Source organism: the organism of the source record quoted next, unplaced genomic scaffold (genome assembly GCF_019419815.1).
Source record: "Pyrus x bretschneideri cultivar Hongxiangsu unplaced genomic scaffold, Pyrus_bretschneideri_v1 Contig44, whole genome shotgun sequence".
In the NCBI taxonomy this organism is placed as follows: Eukaryota; Viridiplantae; Streptophyta; class Magnoliopsida; order Rosales; family Rosaceae; genus Pyrus; species Pyrus x bretschneideri.
Genome location: NW_025999768.1, coordinates 1,536,246 through 1,546,693, shown reverse-complemented (window position 1 = coordinate 1,546,693; position 10,448 = coordinate 1,536,246). Strand labels below are relative to the sequence as shown.

General features: G+C 36.2%; 1 protein-coding gene across 1 annotated transcript; it reads right to left on the bottom strand.

Annotated features, from left to right (window-relative positions):
* Window positions 1-1,306, bottom strand: LOC103960711 (heat stress transcription factor C-1-like). The gene is made up of 2 exons (XM_009373193.3): window positions 1,023-1,306; window positions 1-923 (listed from the first exon to the last, which is right to left on the bottom strand). Exons 1-2 carry the CDS (start codon window positions 1,233-1,235, stop codon window positions 123-125), a joined length of 1,014 nt encoding a protein of 337 aa, XP_009371468.3. The 5' UTR covers window positions 1,236-1,306; the 3' UTR covers window positions 1-122.
* Window positions 1,307-10,448: the final 9,142 nt, after the last annotated feature.

Sequence of the window (10,448 nt, the reverse complement as noted above, 5' to 3'; positions counted from 1 at the left end):
AAAAGAAGGCAAAATGTGGAATCCAAGTAAGGTCTTGTTAAATTCGAAAAAAATTAAACATAAATATTGTTTTTTTTTTTTTGGTTAACAAAACATAAATATTGTTAAAGCACTAAAAAAAACTAAAAGCCTCCCTCCAATAGCGAAAATGGATAAGGCGGTGGAGGACTAGCTTCCACCTCCGTAAAGAATCCCACTTCCCCGCCAGGGCCGCCGCCCCTCCCATTCCCATACCCATACGCGGAATTACCACTATTCCAGGTATTCTCCGCCCCATGACCCGACGCCGTCGTATTCATGTTATACGGGTTTTGTACAGCGTGAACCCGATCCACAACCCGCCTCTGCCTTAACCAATCCGACGCCGTCTGGGCCTCCAGTGGCGTGGGATACCGATTAAAACTCTCCATCTCAAAACCAGCTTCGGGAGATGAGGAAATTACCCCAACGGTTCCGTCATCTTCGTCCTCAGTTTTGACGGAAGTAGTGGCCCCCATTGTCGATGACGACGACGACGTCGATGCCATCATCATAACCCGCCGTTTCTTCTCCCCCAACTGGGCCGCCGTCGCGCGGTTCTTCTCGAGCATCATACGTGGCAGAATCTCCGGGTCCTCCGCCACTTTGTTCAGAAACGCCATCATTTGCTGCGGCCGTCGCTCCGTCGCATCCAGCCGCCGGTTCATATCCCTGATTTCTTGCTCCAGCGCCTTCTGCTCCTGCTTCAACCCCGAAATCTCCCTAATTATATCTTCGCCGTCGAACTCCTCGTGCTTCGCCTGTAAGAAGTTTGAATTTGAATTCGAACTCGAACTCTTGCCCATGTGTTTTCTCCTCGCCACGTTTCTCAGCAAATGCGTCTGCCCTCGCAGAAACCACTCGCTCGCGAACTCCCACTTATCTGGATCGACCTTTCGAAATCCCTGCAAAAGTAATCAATATTACGAACTGGGTCTTTCAACTCCCTACTTAATTAACAAAACCCATTAATTAATTAAAAATTTTCACTACTGATTGCTCACATAGGTGTTGAGCTGGCGTACGAAGCTGGAGAAATTGTTGTGCTTGAAGTAAGCGGGTAACAGTCTCTGAGAGAAGACCACAGGGTCGACGACGACGAAGCTGTTGTTGGCTCTTCCCCACGTGATTAAATTGTCCGTCGTCGGATCGTTGACCATCTGGTAAGTCTTCATAACGAACGGTGCGATGACGTTGTTGCCCTCCTCCATCGTCATCCCATATAACTCTCCTTCACAACTCTCTGTTTTCTGTCTGCGTTTTCAGAGCCTAATCTCTCGCTGCTTTTTATCCCGAATAGGTGAAGGAGCACCGTAAATAAATTACAGACGCGTGCACTGTAACACCGAACGTGGCACCTGGCAATAGGCATCTGATATTTCATTGGCGGGAGCGATGTGGGACCCGCCTTCTGGCCTTTTTAGTACACGTCATCGTGAGATATTTTCCAGGAGACAGATGGTTCCACGCGCAATTTAGGAGCGTGGGACTGGGTGCAGGTTTTTTGCTATTTTGTGACGTGGTCCCCGGCGGTGCTTGCAACTGTAGTTAGACTAGACGACAGGGCGGGCACTAATCGAGATTGGATTGGATTAGCACTTTCTCGCAAGATAACTGGAGGAATTAATTAATAATTTCAGGGTGTTAAGGCTAATTACCATAGGCTCAAAGGGCACGATAGATCTTAGCCGTATTAGGCTATGATGGTTTGTGATAAGTTAACTAATGGCCAACAAGAGAAAATTTTAATTGTGACGGGAACATTAATGATACATTACGTGTTTTTATGTAAATGGTGAAAAATTTTAATTTTTAAGTTATTAACCTTTTAATACATATATATCCCACCATTTATATAAAAACACGTGATATACCACCTCATATGATGGTCATATCGAAAAATCTCTCTAGCCGAGAATTCGTTGTCCACATTTATTTGTTTGCGAAATCAGTGAACTGAGGCAGCCGTGGGAGGATTTGAAAGTTGATAATCAGTTGAGAAGATAAGGTGGCATATGGCTTATTTCTTGGACTTAACTCAAAAAGGCAAGGTGGTTATGATTCGTCCATTTCATTTCATGGTGGAGAAACAGATATTTGTCTCGAATTAATAACTCACGATGTTAATTGTTTTAATTTTTACATAATAATTTGTTGTTAGACCAATTTTAACTTTTGGATTCAAATCCGAATAATTAGGTCCACTAAAATATAGAATTTAGAACTGTAGATAGTGAACGTCACCGAATCCTAAAGACCTAAATTTCAAAATCTAAAATGTAATAGTTGTTGTGGAATGGGTTTAACCCTAATTTTTTTTATTTTTGACAGGATAGTGTCATCTACACGCTTATTTTTACTTCTCATACATCACTTTCAATTTTCGACTTAAATGAATTGAAGAAGATCAATTGACAAAAATTAACAAGGGTGTGTAGGAGTTAAAAAATGGTGTATGAGTAGCATTACTCTTTTTGTTAAGGATTTTTTTAAAATGGTATGTGTATAGCATTGCCGTTTTCGGTAAGGATTTTTATTATTATTATTATTATTTTTTTTTTTTTGTAACTTTGAGTTTTTTTTAATTAATAAACGATATTATCTACACTGATGATGAGGGAATGAGTTTAGCCTCACAATGTACTAGCAATAATGTGGTTCAAATTCACCTTTGGCGATAATCAAACTTAAGACATCTCACTTACAAGTGAAGAGGAATACCCTTAGACTGTAGTACTAAGTGGCTGTAACTTTGAGTTATGTTATCTTAGTTTAACTTTACGAATGTTTTGACCATAAAAGAAAATTTTTAATTCCACTAAAATTTTCAAAACTGAACAAATCACACTAACCAACCACTCAACCGACCAAACTTTGATACACACAAAACAAATATGAACTTTTTGATCGAAACCAAAAGATTGCAAAAGAAAAATCGAATTTTAATCTAGACCACTAATCACCAACGGTCTAGAAATTGAACTACCCATAATTGTCCAAATATTATTGTTAGACACTTAGAGTCCCTTCCACTTGGGGCCAAACTGTTGGCCACTCCCCATTTCCATTGCCCGTTTGCTTTTTAAAGAAAGTTGGGGGTCCCAAATTTGGGTTTTAGATCATCTCCAATCGATCCGGATAGAGGACCATAGGGTCGAGAATAGTCCGAAGTGACAAAAATACGTCCCCAACTGAAGATTAGGCCAAAGGGCTCGTGGACCCCACTAGGCCATAATTGCATAATCCGGCCAACCGGTTGGCCCAAACTTGGGCCGGTCCATAAATTTGAAGCCCAACGGCTACTAGTTGACATCATGCTGGCGCTAGCTAGCCGTTGGATTTGAATTTTTTTTTTTTTTTTTTTTTACAAAATTTTTATTAAAAAAAAAATTAAAAAATTCTAATTTTTTTCTTGTAACTACCTAAGCTATTAAACAACATTAAACAACATTAAACAACATTAAACAATATTAAACAACATTAAATAACATTAAACTTAAACAATGTTAAAACTTAAACAACATTAAAAAAAACATGTAACAACATAAAACTTAAATGCCTACTCTAACAAAATCTGCAAATAAGGGTGGGTTTGAAAAACCGAAAATCGAAAAAAAAGGACAAAAAACCGAACCAAAACCCCAAAAAACCGAATTGAAAAAAAAAAACCAAACCAAAGCTGTCAAACTGAACTGAACCGAATTTGGTTGGTTCGGTTTTGGTTTTTAAGGTTTAGAAATCAAACCAAACCGATATATGAAAATCATATATAAATACTCAAAGCATGGTGGCATGAGGATTCGAGCCCCTTCCTTCCAGGTTGGGGATAGTTGTTTCAAGCCATCTTGACTGTGGGCTTTGTCTTGCTATAATTGTACCAGTAAGTTATTTATAGTTATTCTAATCTTTAAGGTTTATAAAATTTCTAAAGTTTACAAACCCTAGCCGTCACTCCCATTTCAATTTCACCTCTTGGTTTTCTCAAACACTCTATCTCTCCCCCTCTGTTGCTTTCTTCCTCTTAGCTTCCTCAATTTCTCTCTCTCATTCATCTTTTCCTCCAAATCACTATCTCTCCAGTCTTCTCATGTCCTCCTTGCAGATTCTTTCTTCCAAACCATGATTTTCCCTCGCTTATTTCGAATCGGAACCACCTCCAAATTGGAAGATTCTCATCCAGGTTTTCTGATCTCTCATAGGTAATTTTTGAATCAAAATGAATATGATTTATATTGTGATTCTGCTTAATTAAAATGGGTTTTTCTTTTAATTATTTCGTTGGGGTTTTGCATATTATAATCTTCCAATTTGGCAGCAAGGAGAGGAAGTTGCCCCCAATCCACCATCTTTATTCGATGCAACTATGGCAGCAAGGAAAGGAAGCTGAGCCAAGTCGTGACTAGTGAATGAGCAGATGCATAGGTGTTGCCATGGCTGACGAGGGGTTTGGGTATGAGTGGGCAGGTTTGGGTTCGATGGAGAAGAGAAATTAATAGAGAAATTTATGTTGGATTTGAGATCTGTGTCATGGTTGGGGATGAGAGGGGAATTTAGGGGAGATTGGTTGTTTGGTTACAAGTTTAAAGGTATTCTCCTTACTAAATGAACTAACAAAAGATTTAAAAAAAAAAAAAAATCGAACCAAATCCGAGACATAAAATTATTGAGATTCCATATCGACAAGAAATCTGCAAAGTTACTCACCTATTGACACATGTCACTCGAAATCCTATCTGAAAAATTATTGAGGTAGTTTAATTTAAGTAACCATATTAATTCAATTAAAATAATAAATTATGTTTGGCATATGGCCCTTTGGCCTCTTTGGTTGGATATGATTTTTTGTCATAGGCTATGATTGGCCTATGGCCTTTTGGCACCTCAGTTGGAGATGGTAAGAAATATGGCCTGACACTATTCATTAAAATATTAATTTCTTAGAGGGCTATATGGCTAAAACGAGCCCTCTGGCCCTCCTTCGGTTGGAGATGGCCTTAGTTTTGGGTTCAAAGTCAAATTTTGTAGGTTTAGGTCTCACTGTTAGATTGCATTTGGACACGCATTAACCCAATGGCATAGCTAGCTGGGAATTATTTGGTGGGTGGGGCTAAGCTAAAATTATTACTACAAAATCAAATTTTTAATCTTATGTTGCCTACTTTAAGTTATGTAATAGTAAGCCTGAAGCAATAATTTGAAGTAAGAAATTTATATTATGTTTTCTAGGATTCTAGCCTTCAAAACTTTCAAGTGAATAAAATAAGAAACTATTTGTCGTATGAAAGTTTTAATTTGTTACCATTGAATTATAATATTGGTTAGAGTGATGAGTTGATTTAACATTTCTTAGCTTTTATTTTCCTCAAAAGCAGCTTATAATGTAAAATTTTCATTTGTTAAGTGTAATATGACAATTAAAAACATAAAATAGCCAAAAAGATTAATACATTTTAAGCTTAAAGAACAACAACTCTTCCCTTGCTATAACCCAAGAGAGCCTTGTACTTGACGTGCCCGACCCTGATATCCAAATAGGCATCAAGATTGGATCTTGCTGGCCAACATCTGTGAAGTGATGCAAGCCAAACATGCAATGATAATATAAAACTTAATTTACAATTAGGATTTACCGAAATTCGTAGAAATATACTCATTTCTCTCTCTATCTCTCTTCCTCTCTCCCACGAGAAGTGAAGTAACTGGTTCTTCTTTATTTTATTTCCTTTAAACTGCCACCTAGCAGCCTAAATAACAAGAGTGCGAATGGTGGTTTATGTTGTTCCTTTTTCCCAATTATCATATTGCCCTGTCGTTAATAAAAAAGTGAACAAGACTTGGCTGCTGCAAGTTTAGCAACAGCAGCTGCTTACATCCAATTCTGACTAGACACGTGTCTAAATTTTATTTAAAATATTCCAAATTTAGACACATGTCCAGCCAAAATTGGATGTAAGCAGCTGTTGTTGAATTGTTCATCATCGAAGTTCAAGTAACTATCACGTTTAAACTTCAAATTCCAATTCACTTCTATGCGTTCGTAATGACAAATACTATCTTAATAAAATAAAATATTGGTCAACACATATCACAACCTCAAAGGTCCAATAAAAGATGAAATCTACCCTTCTATGGACATTTTGGTCGTTTCACATTTCTAAAGGCTATTTTACCATGAAAATTAGGAACGGGTTATAATACAATTTTGGGTTTAAACACATATATTTGAGTTTGAGTCTTGCCCTTGGAGTTGGAAAAAGTTTGAGTTTTACCCTTTTTTTTTTTTTTTTTTTCAAATAAACTATATTATGTACATGGGGTGAGAATGTGTTAAGCCTTAAAATGGGTTAGCAATAATGTAGTTCAAATTTGTCTTTGGCGAGAATCAAACCTAAGACCCCGCATTTACAAGTAAAAATAAATATCAATAAATTGTAATACTAAGTTGCAGTTTGAGTTTTATTTTAAAGAGTAATTTATGTTAAGTAAGAATCCTCAAATTTGTAATGCAAAATTGAACGAAGTCAAATGGCATAAAAACAAGGGTTAATATTAGTTTACTACCCTCAAGTTTCGTGATTTTTAACATTTGGTACATGAAGTTTTTTTCGTCCCAGAACCATACCTAAAGTGTTAATTTTGAAACAATCTCATACATCTGTTAGTCTGGTCGTTAAGTCTTCCGTTAACTGGTGGCGTGGCACCCACATGGATAATGATTGGACGCTAAGTGTCAATATGGGTCCCACATGGATATTTAAAAAATTGAAAAAAAAAAGGGCGTCTTCTTCCTCAACACCCCCCGGACCCTCCCTCTCTTCTTCGTTCATTCTCTTATCTGCACCCACCTAACCTCTGCACATCCATCCTTCCCTTACCCCCACCCCCTGACCCGACTTCGCTTCCAACTTGAGCGTGAACCTGGTCGGCATTACCCCGGCTTCGACCGTCGTCAACCCCGACTGTAAAGGATCAAGTATCCCAAACCCATTACAACAACACTCACAGACCATCTCGTAACGCCAACGATTGCCAAATATCAAAGACGAGGAGAGGAGAGAGGTAAGAGAGAGGCCTCAACTCAGAAGCCAAAGTGCACACACAAAGATCACATTCAAAATCAAACCCTAAAAATTCGAGAAATTCGTAGATGGAGATACAAAATTGCCCTAATTTTTCTCTCAGATTCGTTCCCTTAATTTTTCTGATTCCAATAAAGATTGAGTTGAGGTTAGGGTTCGCTCAGTTTTCAAGCCACGGCGTGCGTAAAGAGAGCCATGACCCTCCATCCATTCTCCCTCCCTTCTCTCCTCTGCACCTATCCAACCTCTGCACATCCAGGTCACCCACCCAAAATGATGGCGTAACAATTCCGTCCCAGCAAACCTGCCCTTTGATATTGATGCTAAAGATGATGCAGTCAACGACGATTAGAGCCGGGGTAATGCCGGTCGAGTTCATGCTCGAGTTGGAAGTGGAGTCGGGTCGTGGGTGGGGTGAGGGAAGGATGAATGTGCAGAGCTTGGGTGGGTGCAGATGAGAGAAGGTTAGGAGAAAGGAGGGAGGGTCCGCGGGTGTTGAGGAAGAAGACGCCTTTTCTTTTTTTTTTTCATTTTTCATTTTTTTAATATCCATGTGAGACCTATATTGACACGTGGCATCCAATCATTGTCCACATGGACTCCACGTCACCAGTTAACGGGAGACTTAATAATCATACTAACCAATGTATGAGACTGTCCCAAAATTAACACTTTAGGTATAACTCTGAGACGAAAAAAATTTTATGTACCAAATGTTGAAAATCACGAAACTTAAAAGTAGTAAACTAAGATTAACCATAAAAACAATTAAAAGAAAAAAAAAATAACGACGGGCCAGCATAAAATCCGGTTTATTTCTCTTATAATCTTGGTGGGCATGTTGTGTTGGCAAAAGTAAACTCCACATGCGAAGTACATCATCATATTTGAATTGAAAATACAAATATGGTATTAGCTTAGCTTTGATAGGAACAAGTGCTCCAATGAAAAAGCATGCTTCACCCAAAAGGGCAAGTTTTGTGTGGTGCTTATTTGTTGTCCATATAACTTAATTTTGACAATGATCCAGATGAGGAGAAAGTCAAAGTGAACTTAAGAATACTCAGACAAAGATTGTTAAAAAACATAAAAATATAAGCACTCGTTTGGTCTAAATCATAGAATATGAGTCATGACTGTAATTTTTTATATTATACGGCTAAAAGTGAACGCTTTTGTAACGTATGAGTACTATTCGTGCTTTTTCACATCTAAACCAAGCTTACCAATTTCAAATCGAATAATAAAGTACATGTATAATACTAATGAGTTGTATCCAATTTCTTATCAAATAATAAAGTATATGTATAATACTATTGAGTTGGATCTTCATGTAAAATAATTTATCATGCAAGCACTAAATCATGTGCACCTTATCACTTATACTTTTACAAGTGATAAGTATATGATGACTTCTTTTGAATGCAACGGCGAAGCTAGGATTTGTCATGGGGAGAGTCGAAATTCAAGAGTGCAAGGTTAATAACTAATTAAAAAGGTTTTAGATTTTTAATCTTGAGGACTCTAAGGATCATGTGATCATGATCGTTTATCGTACATCGTGTGGTCAATTTTTGTTAGACACTATTTATATTTAATTTTAAATTATAAATTTTAAAATGACTTATGATAAAACGATGTACGATGAACAATTACTATCACGGGATCTCTAAGATCCCCAAGAAAATGAGCCGGTGAGGATCCTTTTCCCATAGGGAGCACATTAAATTTACTCCAAATCTGTGCTTGTCTCCATCTTATTGCCACATTGTCGGTTCATTTTAGGGTTTATCAAATGTTAATTTACATGCTTAGCGGTTGGTAAATTACACGATAGTAGTAGGCGAAAGGCTAAAATGTATATTTAAATCTTCTTGACCCCGGAATGACATACTGTTGTGGTACCAGCAGATCCTTTTTTAAGAAAGAATAAAATTTAGTCACGAAGTATAGGGAAAGGAGTTTATATGAGACTTTCTTCATTAATCTGATTGTTAATTGTTTAAGTATTAGATTATTGAATAATAAATTATCAACTGAGAATTATAAAATACATATATTAAAGAAACTTATAAAAAAAAACAACATAAAGTATATGTATAATTGTGGATGTATTAAATTATGATTTGTTTGTAAGGAGCCACGTTTTTGTTTTATTAAAAGTACAAAATACTTATTGTGGATGTATTAAATTATGATTTGTTTGTAAAGAGCCACGTATTTGTTTGATTAAAAGTACAAAATACTTATTTGTTTAATAGAGTAATTTTAAGTTATTGGAAAACATGTCCTCTAATTTCTCCATGATATTGGGAATTATTTTGGAAAAAAAGAAAAATTTGTCGAGCATGCAAGTTGGTGAGTCGGTTAAAATATTTGGTGCCTTATCTTATTAAAGAATGATTGTGAGTTAATAGCTTTCCCTTCCATCATTGGTGGAATACAAAAGGTTTGTTAAATGAGTACATTATTGCACTTACCAAAATATTAAAATAAATAGATTTTTATTTTTATTTTTTATAACAAATAGTTTTTAAACTTGACATACCCTATTTAGATGGTTTTTAAATTTATAATCGATCAGTAGTCCTTAAAATGTTGTCGCAAATAATGTGATTATTTCGTCATAATTCAGTTAAAAGGTTCTTTTATGTGATAATATGGCACATAACAAGATTCTACAATTCTAATCAAATATTGTCACATGGAATAAATATTTAATTAGACTCGTGGAACCTAGTTATATGCCACATTAGCACATAATAAAATTGTGGTTAAAATACCACATTAATTTATGACACCCATTTTAAAGAACTACAATGATCGATTTTTAAATTCAATAATCATCTTAATAGGACAGATCAATTTCTGGTCCATTTGTGATATAAACTCAAATAAATATAAAATCCATTATGGCCTCTATTATGTTGTCCTTATGAAAAATAAAAGATAAAAGTAAAAAACCAATATGCCTGAGATGGGTGCTACACCCTAGGTTTATATCATTTGTCTTTAATTTGATTGATTAAATATGTCCTTAACTAAGAGTGTTGCAATAAGAATCATTGATTCTATTACTTAGTATTACGATTTAGTGATATTTTTCTTTACTTGTAAGTTATTGTTAGACTCAACTCACTCTCTCACTTTTTAGTGTAAAAAATATCATATGTATTAGAAAAAAGCCTAAACCCCATGACAACGTTATGACGTTATCAAAGTAATATGTGTGTGTTTACTTAAGCTTGTGAGCTAATCACATGACTTATTGAAACCTATATAAGAAGTGTTTGGAATAGTCGCCCACTTGTACGATGATGAATTTGAAGTCGTACAAGACTAACACTTGTA